At 41.7% G+C, this 19,089-nt stretch overlaps 1 protein-coding gene across 4 annotated transcripts; it reads right to left on the reverse strand.

Moving 5' to 3' along the window:
- Positions 1–671: 671 nt before the first annotated feature.
- Positions 672–18,548, reverse strand: ppp1r16a (protein phosphatase 1, regulatory subunit 16A). Of its 4 annotated transcripts, XM_046065814.1 has the most exons (12): positions 18,378–18,548; positions 8,052–8,418; positions 7,353–7,675; positions 5,572–5,642; positions 4,632–4,777; positions 4,249–4,352; positions 3,832–3,956; positions 3,438–3,563; positions 3,275–3,350; positions 2,923–3,052; positions 2,647–2,809; positions 672–2,526 (listed from the first exon to the last, which is right to left on the reverse strand). In XM_046065814.1, exons 3-12 carry the CDS (start codon positions 7,597–7,599, stop codon positions 2,002–2,004), a joined length of 1,713 nt encoding a protein of 570 aa, XP_045921770.1. In that variant the 5' UTR covers positions 7,600–7,675; positions 8,052–8,418; positions 18,378–18,548; the 3' UTR covers positions 672–2,001. The 4 variants fall into 4 exon arrangements, with proteins under 4 accessions (XP_045921770.1, XP_045921751.1, XP_045921761.1 ...); XM_046065795.1 differs by having other exon boundaries at positions 7,353–8,418; XM_046065805.1 differs by lacking the exon at positions 18,378–18,548 and adding an exon at positions 12,888–12,910 and having other exon boundaries at positions 7,353–8,418.
- Between the last annotated feature and the right edge of the window lie 541 nt (positions 18,549–19,089).

Genomic DNA, 19,089 nt, shown 5'->3' on the forward strand with positions numbered 1-19,089 from the left:
ATTACTCAAATATGAGCATTTGAAGATTTACAGGACCAGTCTCAGTAGCCTTGGCTCACGGTCAACACATGCATGAACATAAGCAGGTTCCATTTTTAACACACAGCTGATACCACAAGCAACATGTCCTGGACAGTCTTAAAATCTGTGTGTGCACGTCTTAAAGGAACACCACTAGAGCAAGTTCATAAAGATAAGGCTGCAACTTGTAATGTTATAGTAAGCTGAGACAAGGGCTCATAAACTTTTATCTACATCTATCTTGAAACTCGAGTGTACTGGTTTGTTTACTATATGTATCATGTATTGCAGATGGATCAGAACAGGCCGTGACATTCGAGATGTGCTGGAAGTGAGGGGCCGCAGGAAGAGAAAACATATCGGGCAAGTGTGTTAAATGTGCGACTGCTCAAATTCACCACAAGAGGAAGACATACTCAACTTCAGAGAAACAAGTCTGCGGGATAAAAATCTTGAGTCTTGACTCCTTCTCTAACCATAAGGCCGTTGTCTGACCCCAAAAAGCCTCAAAAACTTAAATTTGCAAAAATTTCTTTACAAAACATGTTTATCTGATTCCCTCCCTTTAAATAATACCCAGAGACAGTCATAATGCCAAGATTCATTAAATAAGACCATTTCCATAAAAAAAAAAAAAAATACAAAAACCATTTGTCAAAACATGTTTTTATATTTTGTTTTTCTAAACAGGGCTCAGTAAAAATCGAGCAAAACTGAAATGCAATACAGAAATGAGAGTGCCGTGATGGCACATCACGTTGGAGTCCATGTCTGATAGATCATTGTATCCCACCGCTCACTAAATTTACATGTGGGACTTTGTGCAAGCATTGCAAGCCTATATCAAATCTGCCACCTAAAGAAGGCACCATCCTTTGACAAATAATCATATTACAAGTTTACTTGATTTGACAATAAAACGATATATCATCTTTTTGATAAATGCCTTTATGCTTTTATCTTTTAAAAAAAAAAAAAAAAAAAAAAAGAGAGAAACAAAAAAAGAAAAGGGTAGATGACCTGTACACTGTAAGCCATATTCAGTGTCAGAATAAATAAGCGATTCCATTCAGAGGGTAGAAAAATAGAAATAGTGACAGAAAAATAGAAATCTAGAAGTGATAATGATGGACTGAGTAATACAGATTTAAATACAGATTAGCTCACATTCATTTAGAGACAAACACTTAAAGTACAAGTTGCGTTACCAATATTGAAATGTAGGCTTTTTGTGCACTGGAAACTTCAGTATATTTTCTGTCACAGAAAAAAAAATAAAAATCAAGCAAGGAAACAGTCCTTTTTTAGATCTTTGTGCAAATGTAAATTCAGAATAACTATAGTGTATACTGTAACTATCGTGATCAATCTCCCAATGACAAAAAACATCTTGTGTATAATGTAAATCTATGCAAATGTGGATCACGTACCTGTCACAGCACTCAGTAAAGAAAACAGAACTTCAACCTTTCTTTATTTAAATCATCATCTGAGCTCTCCTGAGATTACATTTCACTCAGCTTTTCATGGATAATTCAACTTTTACACGACTCAAAGGCTATTCAATGAAATGTCAATCTACGGTAGTTGAGTAGTGTAGCAAGTGATGAGTAAAGTAACGAACAAAGACTGAGCAAAGTAAATCTTTGCCTGTGACCACAACACTGGAATCTGTAATTCTCCTCTGAGTCACTAAATGGACACCTGACGTCCAGCAAATATGCAGCAAAGAAGAGGAAGCAACAGGAAATGCTAGTGTAAAGTGTGCATCATGTTTATCAAAAAAATATGGTTAGGCTTAAATAAAGCACAAAGACTGCACTTCAGCTCTCTGAAATGCAGTGTGGATCAAACCCTCATTGGCATGTGGCCGTAACTTACAGTCTTCAGTGATTCATTTCAAACATGTCTGTTTTGAAAGGTTTTTGCCACTTTAGAGCGTAACATTCCCAGCTTCTCTACTCTACTCTGTCAGGCTGTCTACATGAGTCCACAGCAAGGCTCCTTATTGTTAGGCGGGTCCTCCTCAGGGGCTCTGAGTTTCAGCAGCGGAGGATCTCCACTGGCTGGGGTGAAGTACACCTGATTAGGGGAGGCCACCTCCTCTGCGTTGGGTGTCATTTGGCGCTCTGGTCGGGACTGCGTGGTTGTTGCCTCGGCTGCTGCCACAGAAGGCTCCTCCTCTAAGGAGGGGGGCAGGGGTGGCTGAGGTGCTGGGTACTTATTGAGCTTGGCAGCTGCCCGCTGGCGTTTTAGGTCAGCCAGGGTGTGGTGTGATTTCTCCCGTGTCATACTGTCCGCCCCCTCGCCCTCTGCCGACCCCAACCCGGCTCCAGATGCGGGGCTGAGCTGGTAGGAGGCGCTGCGATCCATGCGACCTCCACCACTCCACAGCTCGCCAGGTACAGAGGAGGCAAGAGAAACCCCGTTACCCAGGCTGGACACAATATTCCTGTCTACAGCTTCCAGTTGCTCTAAACGTGACGCGGCTCCGTCGCCAGCAACCTGGCGGAAAAAAACAAAAAAAGAGGAGCAACAAAGAACACATTAGTTTAATCAGCTTCAACTCTTGTGGCAAAAAGCAATAATGACAACATTTTCTTTTAAAACACTGAGCTCACTCACTATAGTGGCATGCTGGTGCAGCTCATTGTCCGTTTGTCTGTCCTCATCGTCGTCCTGTGGCTCTGGTTGCCGGCCGCGCTCCTGCCACACCATGGCCTCTTTGTGGTGCTCCCGCCGGTACAGACTGGAGCGCTCGTTCACACTAACGCGACGTACCACCTTACTGTATAGACAAACGAGAAAGGGTAACCGTAAAGGACTGAACTCGTTGTGATTCTTTCCCGCCCTCTGGCTCCCCTGAGCTCTCTTTATCCCCCACCTCACGTCCCTTCTCACCCTCTGCTTCCTGTACTAGAGGCCCGTCTTTGCAGTGTGCCCTTCTGGCGGTCCTGGCTCTTCATGATGGCATCATGTTTGTGCTTCAGGTCCATCAGTTTGGCTCTGACCTCTTCATCCATACATACATCTGAAAAGGCAGTAGCAGCAAAAGGTTAGACACCGGAAGGTAGGAGAGGAAAGATGCTAACAAGAGAGCTGTGGCATCAGGATAGTTAGTTCCTCTTTAATCCACAGCTATTATTAAACTTGTAGCAGGGACTTAGCATTACATCATTAAAGGTGAAAGGTACTGTCATTTATATTATTTTCCTGAGTCAATAACAGGATCAAAATGGCTTTCTGGTCTTACCCAGAGGCGTCTCCTCCAGAACAGACTTTGTGTTTAAACTTGCACCATGGGCCACCAACAATTCAACCATTTGGATCTATGGAACAAATAAAAACACCACTATTAATGGGTCATTTAAGAAAAGCGGAAGGTTCTTGTGTTTTGGTTTGTATGCAGCACTTACATGTCCCCAGCAGGAGGCGGCGTGTAGTGGCGTCCAGCCATCAGAGTCCTTAACCTCCACCTGAGCCCTGTGCTCTAGCAACAGTTCGGCCACAGACATGTAGCCGTTAGCAGATGCTATATGGAGCTGGGAGAGATGTTCAACATTAATCATTAAAATGTTGGTCCAGTGATGCACTTCAAATTTTTGGAGTGCAACTTAAGTTTACTTTGGCAGAAAAAAATATTTATACTTAGATTTTAATTTCTTGGCAGAGCTTTATTATTTTGGTTGGTTATTAAAAAAAAATTGTATGTTCTATAACTGTGAATGCACCATGAGGTCACAAATATAGTTAAAATCTCTGGCCTGCCACATCCTAATTTATCTATACAGTCGTGTCCCTCTGTCTCACCAGTGTTGCTCCATTATCATCCTGAGCGTTTAAATCTGCTCCGTTCTGAACCAGACCCTGAATGTCAGCCAGCATGGCCGCCTCTTTAGCCCCTCGACATTCATCTATACGGTCCTGAGTTATCCCTACACACGGGGGGGGGGGGGGGGGGGGGGGGGGGGGGCAGAACCAATGATTCCAGTTAGCACACAGACTCTACCAGCACTCAAAGACTTTTGTTTTGATTTTGGTTTGGCACTGGGTCATTAGTGAGTGCCACCTGATTTCAAATAAGAGAGATGCGTTAAGCTTGTATGAAACATTTTTCTTCTGGGACCTGTTGAAGAGGAAGACTAAACAACTTTCAAAAACATGCTATTAAAGAAACTACAACAGTTTCTGACAATTAAACATTTTGATTTGACTCTGCTTACTGACCCTGTTCAGCCATAACCATCTCCAGCAGCTCAAGGGTGGCCTCATCCTCACAGAGGTCATAGGGCATATTGCCATCCGCATTAACTGCCAGCAGGTCAGCCCCACTAGAAGCATACACACAAACACACATGCACCCGTATGCAAAGACATGCAAGACAAGATTATTTGCATTGTTTATGTAAACTAGGTACTCTTTCCAAGAAGGATAAAGCAACATTTATCCTAATACAGTTGAGACACATGTCCACAATATATCATCTTATTAATTAATACATTGAGATTTTTTGTTTACTGATATGAAAGAAAAAAAACTTTCTATGGTATAAATGCATAAATGTGGGGATGAAACTGAGCAAAAGTACGAAATTCATGGGAAAACTCACGCCTGAATCAGGAGCTGCACCAGTCCAGTGTGCCCACAGGTGGCAGCAGCATGCAGCGGTGTCCACAGCTCACTGTCACAGGCATTCACACAGGCACCAGCATCCAGCAGGCACTGCACTATCTCCACAAAGTCATCAATGCAGCACTGAGGAGAGGCCAGATGTAGATTTGTAAAAGCAATGCTTAAAAACATACTAGAGGGAACCAAGCAATGTGCATGCAAAACATTTGCATGTACATTTGCATTCAGCCATCCGCTGTGTAAAACACTTCCAGGGGAACATCAGAGTGAACTGCTTTTTTAAGGAATTCTCTGTGCTCACAAATAACCCTCTCGTGAATTTATAGTAGTGTGGGTATGTATGAAGTTATGAAGAGAAATTAACAACACAGAGGGCAGGAAGGGAGAGAAAGTATCCGTTTGGATTGTAAAGTAGCTTTAGATTTGTGTGTTTCAAGGTCCCAAAATAACAGGAATCTTATGATAGCTTCTTCTAAATCTGACTAACCGGAAAGGAATGTATGTCAAAACAGTTTGCCCTCACTTCTCAAAACACTGAAACTAAAACAGTCAGAATGGTTTACATGAAAATACTGATTCCTTCAATCAGTGTGTTCATGTAAACTTAAGGTCAAGACACAATAAAGGCCATTTAAGTATATGGGGCATTTTGATTATGCCAAATCTGCCACATGTTGGCGTTTAGCTGATTTCAGATATGCTGTGAATGAGGATGTGCTACATGAACGTAAAATAATAATTAGGCAACGCAGGTGGCACAATGGCAAATGTTTAACTGAACCAGAGCTTGATTTCCTGTCACCATATGTCTGGCTTGGTTGTGCATTCCAGGAAACACAACTGACAGTGTCAATGTGGGAAGCCGGTGAGGGATCACTGCACTGGTGACTCCCACAACTAGGTGTTTGTGTTGGTACCTGATGTAGGGCTGTCAGTCCATCCTCGTTGACTAGATCTGGGCTGACGCCGCCATTTAGCAACTCCCTCACTAAAAGAAGCAGACATACAGCATTATGACTGGGTACCTGGGCAGAGTCCTTTTCAGCTAAACACTTGGCACATATCCATTTGCCCTAAATAGATATAAGAAACGATACTCAGTGTCTGTGTGTTGCCACTGCCACTATAATTAGCCTTGACCCTGCTGCTGACAATACCACTGAAAACAAAATGCCTTGACTATCACAATAAAGTGTGACGTATCATGTATAAATTATGCATGAACTGCTTCCTTTGAATTGTGTGTTTTACAAAGTAACATGCCACTGGCTGATAAATGCTGATGTCTCAAGAAAGGCAAGTCAAATACTAATGCTTCACTGATTTACTTCTAATTTAAAGAGGTCATATTATGCTTGTTGGCTTTTTCCCCCTCTCCTTCATTGAGTTATATACCTTTTTTGGTCATGTAATAGGTTTGCAAAGCGAAAAAGCCTAAAAACACCGGTGAAAAAACTGAGCTGAGCTGTAGCACACAGTGACAAGACATTAGCTACCCTCCAGGCAGCCAATGGACATAAAGTTGTTACTGTGATGTAGAGACAGAGCTCAGTTATAACTTTATGGATGAAAGATACATTTGTTACAGATTAAAAACTCACCACTCTGAAACTCTTGCTCCAGTCCATGTTGCTTCTGGGTACACACCAAAGGATTTTTTACATCTTATAAGATTTTCAAAATGTGATAGACCACAAACGTGAGGAGAAAAAACCCTAGATTTAACCGTTTTGCTCCTATAGTGTGTGGTGTGCCATGATGTGACAAAGACAGCACACCACACACAAACAGATTTTCAATCCGAGTCTAGACTAAACACAGGAAATCTCGCGAGACTTCAGAATAAGCATGGCGAGCGATATGCAGGAAGAAATTGCGACATTGAACAAACATTCGTGCTGTTGCCATGACTGTGTGTCTTATGCTTCCGTCTTCAATCATCTTGCTTTCTGATTGGATATTGTTTCGTTTCATGTGATTATCTCCAGAACAGAGCGCGCGTTTGTCCTCGGGGATCCCCCCACACATCAGGATTTCTGATCGTAAATATTCAACAATATTTACGATTCGCGATCGGGGCGCCTCCGACGTTCTTCCGATCAGGTTCGGACACTCTTAACACACCTCACACCAAGGGATAATCTGATAAAATAATCTGTAGAACCATCAAGATAATCGGGACATAGCTAGGATTGTCAGGAGGGGGGAAATCGGGGGGAAATCAGCCCAAAATCAGCCTGATTTTCTTTTGGTGTGTACCCAGCAGGTATGGGGATATACAGCTGAACCGAAGGTGTGTTTACCGGCTTCTCACGACCTGGCCTACTCTACTTCTAATTGGCTATTAGTCCTTAACTAGGAACTGCACATGTGCAACTCCCAACAAAGATCTTGTAGAGGTAAGATGTATCACTCCATAAAAAAGCATTAAACACACAGGGTGAAAAACAGGAGCTGCAGCAATGTGTAGTATGACAAACAATTTGGTGTTTTTTGAAAATGAAACCATGCAAAGCTGTTCTGGTACAACACCTAAATAAGATTTTGAACCTGAAAATGAGCATAATATGATATGCTTTAATAAAAGAGTAGTTCTAAAGCTCTTTGGTACATACAATTTGAGGCTCTCTAACATGACTTTTCCCTAGGAGTGTGTGTGCGTGTGTGTGTGTGTGCGTGCGTGCGTGTTAGTACCAACCCTCCTCCAAGTCATTGCGTGCAGATGCATCTAGCAGGGTGATGGCATTTGGAAATTTAATTTTGGTTGTGCGTGGCTTCTTCTTGTCTGCTTTGGCCCTTGACCCTCGTGTTGCATCCTTCTCCATCTGCGCCCAGCCCTTCAGCTGCTGAGCACGACGCTTCTGGGCGTGTTTTAGGCGCTCTGTGGCACTCAGACGCCCGATCGTGGCCATCTCAGCCAGCAGCTCGCCGTGATCTGCTGCCATGCCAAATTTCTTACGTGCCCCCCTTGCGCCTCTTAAAGAGGCCCTTCTGTGAGGCCAAACAGGCCTACGTTAGGGCCTGCAGTTAAGCACAAAAAGATGCTGCAGTTTATCTGTACGAATATATTTTCATGAAAAAAAAGAATGAAAGAAAGAACACAACACAACTTATGTTGTATGATCAGGTGGCAGATATCGCCATGACTTCAGAAGTAAGCAACACGTAGAATAGTTGCAATGTCTCTTTCCCATCTTTCAGATGATAACTCTTATGGTGCTGTGGAAAAAAGGCAAGCGAAAGAAGTCCACAACATAATCATCCAAGCTGTGGATTGTAACCAACCGTCAGTCCTCCCATCCATATCAACTTTGGGTAGCTGGGCCAATACTCCACAGGGGGAAAGACAGACAGAGAGAGAAAAGACACTAGTGCTAGAAAGGCAGAGTCAAACTACCCCCCAGGTTAGACCCTCCTCCTGAGCTTCTAATCCGAAGTGTTGGTGGTGACTGTGTTGAAGACTTGGATCCAACAGAGGCGCAGGTCTTTGAGAATCCATAGTGAGAATATAGTGGCAGGGAACAACAAATCCACAAGGTAGGAGGAACTGGGAAGCTTAAGCAATGACAATAAAAAGGTGCATTTGCAGGAATCCAACAAGGTCTACTTTAGTTTATGCAAACAGCAACAGGATTCAAATATCCCTTGGTTGTGAGTGAAGTGAGTTGTTGTTGGTGCACTTTTTGGCAGGTCTTCAGCAGAAGAAAGCTGGGTACGAAAGTCTCAATGACTCGTTCCTCAACGACATTGTCTTCTGTCTGCAGCTGTGGGCATGGACAGAGAAGGGGAAAAAGGCAGGGAGAGAAAATGTAAGTGCTGCGTTACAGTATAATGTACACACGCTGCTCCCCTAATCCTGTTATCTTTAACCCCTGAGCTCCTTTCCCTTACTCCCTCCTCTCCCACTCCTCTACCGGAGGAAACCTGAGCCGGTGGGACGCTTTTCATTAATGATTGACACAACTTGCAGCCCGACACACACTTAGCTGCCATCGGCATGCACGCGGGGCTGAGACTGAAAGAGGGATGTTGTTGGGATGCGTTTAAATAGCTGGTTTGTGACAGGTTTCAGTGCAAGTACCAACCCTGACAACCTTGGTCACCAAGATCGCTCTCATTACCTTTCGTCAACTTCCCAGGTGGTTCACACACATACCCAACACACACACACTCGGATCTCTCCAGGCTACTCATTTATTATTTACGCTTGTGCCTGTGAGCGCTGAGAGGAAGGTCAACTAGAGGCACTCAGTGAGATAGAGAGTGTGACTGACAAGACCGTAGCCCTGGGCCTCAGAACCACTGCAGCAACTACCCGACAGGATGGGAGGTGGGAAGACCACAGAGCTCGGTGAAATCAGCGGATTAGACGCCTGGTGATTCATAATAACCGGGTTATACGAAGTTCCTCTTTGGTTTTTATCCCAATGAGGTAACAGCAACAGGTTTAACGCTTTATTATTTTTTTCCAGAAATGATATTTAATTTCTCAACAAACAATATGATTTACTGGTCTAGCCTGATAAAAAACTAAATCACATGGAACTTGCTGTAGTTATTGAGGAAAGTAGCTTTTTAAAAAGGTTTTTAGACCCAACTACATCAACCAGCATCCAAATGTGACCAGGTGGAATTCAACTTTACAGCTACACTGTTTGGTGGATGGATAATTGAACTGGATGGTGATGTAAACAGGGCGGCAAGTATATAAAATTGGTAGGTACCACTTTCTAATAGAACCCTTTATAAAAAAAGTTTAAAGTTATCGTTAATAAATAAGTTACTAATGGTTTATAAATCAGTTATAAACTATTAATAATTGAATATTTTGGGTTGCCTTGTTCTGACGATTCCCTTTGGCTGGTGTTAATCCTTTCTGTTTGGTAAGAATGCAGCTATAAATCTATTAAATGTTTCACTTTCCAATAAGCCATAACGTCTAAAAAGTAATAAATGTTAATAGGCTGTTTACTTCAGTTCAGGTTTTTCCGAAAGGTGAGGTCAATTAAAGTGTTTACCTGGTGAACTAAATAATCAAAAAAGATAAATCAAGTGTCCTGATGAAGGAGGATGAATAATCCAGGAACCCCAAAACCCCGTTATTTAGGCTGTGGCTTATAACTAGTAGTCGACCGATACTCGGGTCTTTCAATGACCGATGCCGATATTTAAAGAGGAGAGAGGCTGATGCTTGATATATGATGCCAATACCAAAACAAAGAAAAGTCATGTATAATTCCATCATTCCTTGCAGTGTACATGGTTATCTTAGCCAGTAACGTGTTATTAATTAATGAAATACAAAAATATAATTGGGTTCTGCTGTAGATTTGAGAACGTGACTGGTGTTTGAAAAAAGCTTTAATTGATATGGTGGAACGCAATGATCGATCAGTGACAAGTGATGTGAATAGCAAATAAAAATGTACAGAGTAGTTTTAAATGATACCAGAAGATGAAACCAACGGAAAGCCAAGCCTGTTAGGGGCCGTTAAAATCTTGCATGGACTTGCAAGGCACAGAAGGGTAAAAAGGTGTGCTCTTCTCTTTCCTTCGGTGTGTTGCTTGCGTGTTTGGCTGCAAACAAAACCATACAGTCATTTTTTGCTGTGATCTGCTTACAAAAAGTATCGAATGAAGTACTGATTTGACTTGAGATGTGTCGATACTACTCGATACTGGGCTGTTTCAGTCGATACCTTAAAAAGGTATCGCTACTTGTTACCCATCCCTAAGGATGAGACTGATTAATCTACTTACAACAGATATATAAAGCATTAATGCAGGAGTTATTAACAATTAATAAAGTAATTTCTTACAATGCATTCATCCTTTATAAATGATGACTTATTTAAAAGTAGTAGTAGTATCACATATGACACACTTCTGCTACTTGAAGAGTAACAGTGTCTGCAGCAGACAAAGTAGAGAAAAGCCTTTTACCTGTCCAACTAAAGTCCCAATAGTTCTTGATTTGGGGATAGACATACTTTTGTCATTTGCTCCTTCCTTCTATTTTTAGGATACCTAACCTCTCACCCTTTGTCACAAGCTACAATGTAAGGATTTCCTTAGACTGAGGTAACAGCTTAACTCGCCCCCATAGAGTGGCAGGCCACTACAAGGATCATTCATTCAAACACCACACGCATGAACACGGATCGAGACATGAACGATGAATGTTGGGTTCATTTATTAACCTTGTCTTCCTCAAACAGGAAAAGGCCATGGTGTCCAAACGTCCATGGTTAAAAAGGTCAAGAGGAAACAAACTTGTTATATGACAAAACCCTTGATGAACAAGGGCATTAGCTCAATCTTTGGAGGACTTTGCTTGGGACCCAAAGGGTTGCCGGAGCAAGGACCTGAACCCCTAACTGCTCCGCGGGTGCTGCACAATGCCTGCTCCTAATTTAGGATTAGGGATTTAGGTTAAATGCAGAGAATAAATTGTATGTGGCCAATAAAGTTAATTATCATTAAGACTCAGTCATATAGTTAGTAGCCTAAACTGCTTTTGGTCAGCATTTTCTACCACAGTTAACAAATGAAAAAGGAGAGAATGTTTTGTGGTATTTTAAGGGGCTTTGAAAGGAGGGAGGACTGGAGAAGAAGGGAAAATCCTTGCAAGAACTCAACCGCTGTATTAGTGGAGTAATGCCAGACACAATCTGAAAGATCAGTGGGCTAAAGATCCCAATCTTAAACAATACTATTGTGTGGCTCACAAACTGAAACTAACTTGCTGTATTTGACTAATTTTTTGTTATTGCCCACACCAGACTTTATTAGTAAATCAAAAATTGGTTTGATTAGAGGTCAAATTCCAAAAGGGGCCGTGACATAAACCAGAGAAAAAGAGATTTGGCCATCTGCATGTCCCAATGCAGCTGCGTCATTCGAGAGCTATTGCTCTGCACGTTTGTTCCATTTGTGCAAATCAGAAGCTTACTTAATCAATGTTTACATTTTTGCAAACAAGATGCTTCTGATGTTCGTTATATTGTTTGACTTGAGTCCATTATTGTTTCAGAAGTTTCCTGAATAGGCTATGACAAATGAGCAGTGTTAAATGTTCTTTCAGCCAGACATTTGAAGCATACATGCCTATAGTTTGATGGCCACCAACATAGTGTGCCTAATTTGGATTAGTAATATTACCTTTCTTTGATTTGTAATATCACCTAGCATTGCGACAATGCAGGCTGGAAATCAGTGCCGTTCTGTTTTAGTAAATTAAATCAAATCTAAAATAACTTCACTCCAAACTCACATTCATGTATAAAGCAACAGTGTGGGCCACATACTGAGCATGTTACTAATATGTCTTCCATTGTCTCCATCTATTTTTCTTTTAGCACCAGTCCCTGATCACGTGATCATGACAATAAAACCGGTTTATCGTGTTGCCACCCTCACCCAGAAGAACATGGTGCCTCACCTGACCGTGGGATCTGTGCTGACTTGATAGTGCTGAGCCTCTTACCATGTACACTTAGCTGTAAATCTAACATCTGTAAAGATGAAAGGGATTACATAGCTTTTTTAAAGATGTTAATGGAAATGTTACTACTTATGTGTAATGCTGAACAAGAGACTTTAGTATAACTATAAAACAGGAAAACAAAGCAAAGCTTTGGTTAGTGAGGAGCCGTTTTATTTACATGTCAACCCACTTCTAGCCCATTTTGAAAGCACCGGAATAGCCAACACAGACCTTTTCTGCCTATCAAATATCATCTTTCAAACTTAAGTCTTAGTCTACACTCACTTGACTGACGATAATATCATCAAGAACTCAAGCTTCTGCCCGATAACAGGTAAAATACTACTTTAAAAGCCTTTAAGTTTTTCTTAACAAACTGCAATAGACCTCATGGAGGCCTCATTAGCAAGCTAAGGTAGATCATAACCTGTTAAGTATATTACACGAGCGATCAGCCTTGCAGAATGTGGGTCAATAAAATCATTTGATGGGTCAGTGGTTAGCTAAGTGGAAATAGTAATTAGGCTTACTCACGACACAACACGAGATTTAAAAAAAAATAAAAGGGGGGGAAAAAGCTGTTGCACCGCATGCACACTTACACATCAGCCAACTTTGACACAAACTATGGATACATGCAAAGTCACAAAGAGATCCTGTCAGTGTCCCACTCATAATATATTTACATGTACACACACACACACACACACACACACACACACACACACATAAATGTTTCCCAATTACCTGTCTTGGCAGAGCGAGCCAGACAAAGCCAATCAGTGAGGGGTATCGCGGGGGAATGGAGCTGAGGCAGAAGCTCAGACAGTATGATGTTTACTCGAGTCTGCCTAGTCACACACAAGAGACACATCATGTCCCACCAAGAACACAAGTCCAAATAAACATTACTTATGTGTTGTTTAGCAGTCAGGTCCTCCCGATCCTACAAACCAGGCTACTGTTTTTCCTGGCTGGATTTCTCTTGACTTCCATACTACATTCCCATTAGCTTAGCGAGGTAACTTCAGGTTTAACCCTGGGTTTTCAGTCCTACAACAGTGATTCTCTTCGTACATCGCCATGGTAACTTGGGTTGAAAGGCTAAATGGTTATGTTGGAGTTAAGAGATCAACGCAGGAGATCGCACAGACTGTTTTATAGGCTGCTTTTATGTTTGCTGTGGGGAGAAACTTTTGTATAGCGATATCATCTTTCAGAGACTAACTGACGTACTAAAGCCTTGTACATATTGTACTTTTAAGACAGTAATCCGTCTCACCCCTTTGAAATGTGGTTTTTATTTGCTCCAAAGTCTGTTTCCCACACCGTCTGTGGCAGGCAGTAAAATAAATGGATTTCATTTTTCTTATGTTAGGTGTTTTAAATAAATTAATCAGATTTTTTAGGAGACGAAAATTCTCAAAAGTGAGCAGAACGGCCACTTATTCAGTGCCTGTGGCTTTCAGTGTGGAAACACCGACATACAGCCGAGCTTGTGAATTTAGGCATTCACACTTGTCTTCCTGCATGTGGCAGCTGCAGCTGTGTTGCTTACAGCCTGGATTGTGTGTTTAACTATGTCGTATTTGTCTTATATTAAAAATTTCTCTTCGTTTTTAAAATATGCCACTCTGCTGCCAGTAGACTTGTCCTTTGTGATTGGTCATCTGCTGCAAACACCGCCCGTTTTATCTGAATGTGCTCACGGCTGGATTGGGAAACCCTGGGTTGACCTACCGACTGGATAACCAGCTTCGTGTAACCACTAATCCTGATCGCGACTGTTAGGGTTAATGAAGCCAGATAACAAAAAGACATCCTTGCTTTGTAGTACAGGCCCCAGCTCTGCTTTCACACACTGTAGCAGAGAGGAAAGGTATTTTACCTAGAATTGCCAAATTAAATTCTTACACACAATATTACCTAAATATATTCCAAGTCCCAAACATGAAGAAAGATATCAAATATTTTGTAAAAGCTTTTAGCAGTGTGAACAGTAATGCTTTATCTCCCCATAGGCCAAAAACTGAGCTGAGCTAAATATTTTACGTTAACAACACAATTACTAGTATAAACAACATTTCACAATGTCAGCAAGCTAAGAGTACATAACAAATTGTGCATATCATAGAGGACAAGCCAGATGCATTGATGTGTTCGCTCTATGGTCAAGCTATTTCAAAAGTGGACTGAGGAAGTTCTACAGTGCAGGCGTTTCTAACTCATGTGTGTTATTAAAAGAGCATTAGAGAAATGCTTGTGCCTGTTCCATAATTATTAGACTGCAACTCAATAAATATATGAAAAAGGGAACTAACAGGCAATATGCAGAAGTTGGGGGTGATGGGTGTGTATCCACATAACTCGTTACACACTCCTGCTGTGCGTAGGAGCCTTGTACAAGTGAATGCCAGTCACCACTCCTCCGTTCTCTCTCCTCCCCGGGTCTTTGTGTAAACCAATACTTAACATAAGTGTTTACATCAAAAGTGCCATGGGATCTTATTTAAAAATTTTACTCTGACTTAACTACAGCCTTTCAGTCCAGTATATGCTTTAGAGCTAAGAGACAAGTCCGAGAGCAGCCTCCTGGAAGGTGTAGTTTAGGGCCATTATTTGGACATAACTAAACAAAGTAAAAGCCAGGGTGTGGTGAAAAAAAAAAAAACACTTCAGGATCCTCTCATTGTGAGATAGCCGTCTTGTCTGGTAACTCGCAGCTCAGTCAGTCTCAGCCAGCTGCACTGCTCACTCACAGAAAGAGAGAGAGAAACAGCCATTGGTTTGCGCTGCAGTGCATTCAGGTCAAAGGGAGACAACACCATGTCATGTTAAAATACTTGAGATTTAAAAAAAATATATATATATTTTTAAGTTTGAACTCAGCTGCTCAGAATCCAACAGCACAATTTTCATTTCTAAAGCCGTCATTTTGCCCCAAAATATTCAGCAATTAAACAAGGAGAAATCTCTCACAGATGAGGCAGAAATGGCAACTTCTACTCCAACAAGACCAACAAAAAGTCCAAATTTATTATTAACAAACCAACTGACCTACCACATATACTTATATGCCCATATATAAAGATAACAAATGATTATGTCTTACCTCATTCATCTGTGTACGAAACAAAGACTAGCCTAGTTGGGAACTGCTTTGCTATCAGTGGATGCAGCAACTTAAGCTAGCATTTCATTAGCCTCTCCTAGTTTTGTCCCTTTATAAAATAAGTCCCAGCACAAATGGGGAATTTGTCGTTGGCTAAACTGTGTAAGAGTCTTGTGATTCCCTGAGTCAGGCAGAGCCCAGACAGATGGGAGAAGACGAGGTGAGATCACTGATATTATACAAACTCTGGCATGGCAGCACACAGACACACAGACACAGGGAAGTACGCTAAACATGTTGCATGTTTGGAAAAAGGTCCCTGCATCAATCTGACATTTGTAGACTTCTGACTTTTTCCACCTAATGACCCAACAGGAAGGGCTGTCTACAGCCACTGAACATAAACATCCATTCAACAGCTGGAATGAATAGACCACTATGAATACACACACACACACACACTCATACATTCATCAAGTGGGTGCTACCTAAGTATACAAGCTTGTGACTGAACTTACAGCAACACAACAGGACACGCAGCCAAAACTCCTGCTCAGCCTTAAACCTGCCTACACTGGAAACAGGCAAACGGCGCTACATGCTCCAGTCATGGTTTGACATCGCTCAGCTGTTGTGTACGACCACCAGCCCTGTGTGCCGTTTGTTGTGTCCTGCAGGACCTTCCTGTTCATTGAAACAAACAATGCTGAGTCAATGTAGCTTGATGATTCGGGAATGATCCCGCCTGCTATCTGAACCAATGCCAAGTGGCCTAATCTGCCTGCCTAATATTCAGAAAGGTTGTTTCTTTCTGCTGCTGTGCAACTTAAAATGAATTTAGAATAAAAGTAGAGTTTGTCTACTTTGTTTTACTCTGACATTCAAAAAAACCCCAAAACAACTATTAATAAGGGAATCCAGAAAATAATCTGGACCTTAGCTGCAGCCCTTGAAGGATGGACTGAACAAGAATGACTGCAAAATAGAGCAGGGGTGGGGAATGGCGGGGGTGTCCACTTGAGAAGAGGTGGGCATGTTAAGTCCTGTCATGTGTAGTGGTTTGAGCTGCTCCATATAATCACTAAGTAATGCCATAGAGCAGCCAGAGCAAGGAGAGCAAAAGGCCATGGGAAAAAACAGAGAGTGTGTGCATGTATGATGGCGGCAGATTTGGAGAATTTTGGTGATACATATAAACAAACAGAAAAGGAGTCCCTGCTTTCTCTGGAGTACAGGATGTGGAATGAGAGGGCAAGAGGATGTGGAGGAAAAAAAACCCGAAGGAGACAGATGAGGAGGAGGAAGGATGGGGAGGAGACAGACAGACTAGCCTACTTTAACTCCTCTGACTGCAGGGAGTAGGGTCGTATCACGCAGGCACAGAGGTGACGGGAAAAACAGGGATAAAGAATCTTTATATGGTTCCCACAGGATGAGATGGACTATATGCCATGCGCCTTCAGAATCTTTCACATTTAAACAAACGCACGCGACGGTAAAGAAATGCCTCAGATAAAATAAGACTGATAAAAAAGGGGGTTGTTTATGCACAAGAGAAGGAATGTAACAGAAAGCCAAACCTTAGCAAATACAACTTGACCTTTAAAGAACAGCTGGAGTCATTTGTTTTGTTATCTAACTGTTCTAGGATGACATAGAAATATTTTTATTATGATTATCTCAGATAACACACTGGGTTGAGGCATTTGTCCTTCCACCGTATCTAACTATGTACTTGTTCAGTTAAGATAAGTGTAGTTGCCATAATGGAGGACAGAAACACTGGATCTAAACAACTACAGTGTTCAAATGTAATCTGACCTTTTTATGATTTTCCCCCTTTGATATCACGCAAGCCGTCACGCTGAGTATCAAGGAGCCGACAAGCTAATCTCGGTCTATATTGTGAAACCTGCAAATATTTGACCACACATGGGAAATACTTGGGAGCATTACTGGCTTGACAAGAACAGATGACGGTGAGTTTATTTAGGTTACTAAGTCAGTGATGTAGGGTTAAAGTCAAATAGTCAGTGAACTACAGTATATCCTCCAGTCAGTGATCATCAGAGGGAAAACAAACTCAAAGACCAACAAAAAATCCTATGAAATACAACAAAGAAAGGCAGCAAATCCTCTTATTGGAGGAGCTAGAACCAGAGCGTGAATGGCATTTCTGCTTGAGAAAAAAAAAGCAGAAACTGCCAATCAATTATAAAAACAGTTGCTGATTCATTTTCTGTCAAACAAATATTTATTTCAGCTCTATAGAAGATACCGGGGGTTGGCATGAAAAGATGATGAGCTGTACAATCTAATGCAATCCAACACACTGACCCTGCCAGAAAAACTGCTTATGCGCTGCTCTTTATGTTTTAATTGTATTGAGAGCGTGTTACACTCTATGGAAGTTTTGACAGTAAGTACGTGAATGTTACTGTTTATGTAAATCAACATTACAACAGGGATAATAGTACTGGATGTCAATAGACCTATTTGACACTGAACCTGCCATACAGCAGATTTATGTCACCTTACTGTGGTAACGAATTTCACGTGTTGCCTTATCAGGAAGCTGTCGTATATTCGGTCTGTTTAAAAGGTCAATTTATTTACAACAGTTGGTGATAAAACCACCGTAAATGGCCTTAAATACAACAGAAAGGGTTTGCTCTCGTCCCGTGCCGTGCAGGATTAACGGTGAGTGGCGGATTAGCTAACCTGCCTTGCGGTACACAGACAGGCTCAACAGGTGGCTAGTCTGACAGGTAACGTAAGCACTTCATTTAAGCTACCTGGCTTCATTCATCAAGCCCGGGTGAAAATAAAGTTAATGCCAGCGAGTTTATCCTATGTGGGTGACTCTTAACTGTTAAAAAAACCGGTAAAAACAAGTGTTGAGCAGCGATAAAGTCGGCTGCGTTTGATGTTGTGTCATGCTAACGGTACCTTAGCCTCAGGTTAGCTTGCTCCTCGACAGTCAGAGTCGCGCTGAGTTGTAAAGTCAATTAAATGTTACTTCGCTTTAACTAAAATTAAGTTAAGCTGATACAAAGCGAGTTAAACCGAGCAAGGGTGTATAATATCAACGTAAAGCGATAGAAAACAACGCGGGGACACCTTACCTGTTGACTTGACTGTGCTCCTGTGCAGGTCTGCGGCTGTGAAACTGAATCAGCTGCTGTCCCCTGCTCCTCCTGCTGCAGCCAACCCTCAGGGGAAATGCTTCACCATAACAACCGGACTTGCACCCTCTCCTCCTGAAGGATGGTCGCCACCAGAGGGCGACAAAGCATTGCAAGCCGTGGTGCATGCAGTTTTTATGCTATGTTTTTATGTTAGGCTACGCTTCAGTCCACCGCTTCTATATAATACTATAGCACCCTTCAAAACAAGAGTTACAAGGTTTTTTACAGTGTCACATAAAATACAGTACCATGGAATATAACAAAAAATATCAGGGACTGGTCCAACATAGAGAGATAAAACCTTATACAGGTGGGTTTTAACAGCTAAACATTTTAAATAGACTCACTCAGCCGCTGAGATACTGAGGGGAAGTTTGCACCACAGTGTTTGAGCTAAAACATTAAAGCAGGATCCCCCTCTGTCTTAAACTTAGACTGTGGAACTTACAACCTTTGGATGCCAGACCTTTGGGGTAATGGTGCAGGATAACGAGTTAAAAGATCAGAAACATAATGAGTTAATCCTAAAATGACTAGAGAGCTAATGTAATCCAGCCAGACCAAAGAGGCATGATTTCTGTGTCTGGTGTATGCTTCCTTCACCCAGTGTAGATGAGAAAATAATGTATCAATGAAGCAAGTAAATAAT

Source organism: Micropterus dolomieu, linkage group LG01 (genome assembly GCF_021292245.1).
Source record: "Micropterus dolomieu isolate WLL.071019.BEF.003 ecotype Adirondacks linkage group LG01, ASM2129224v1, whole genome shotgun sequence".
NCBI lineage: Eukaryota > Metazoa > Chordata > Actinopteri > Centrarchiformes > Centrarchidae > Micropterus > Micropterus dolomieu.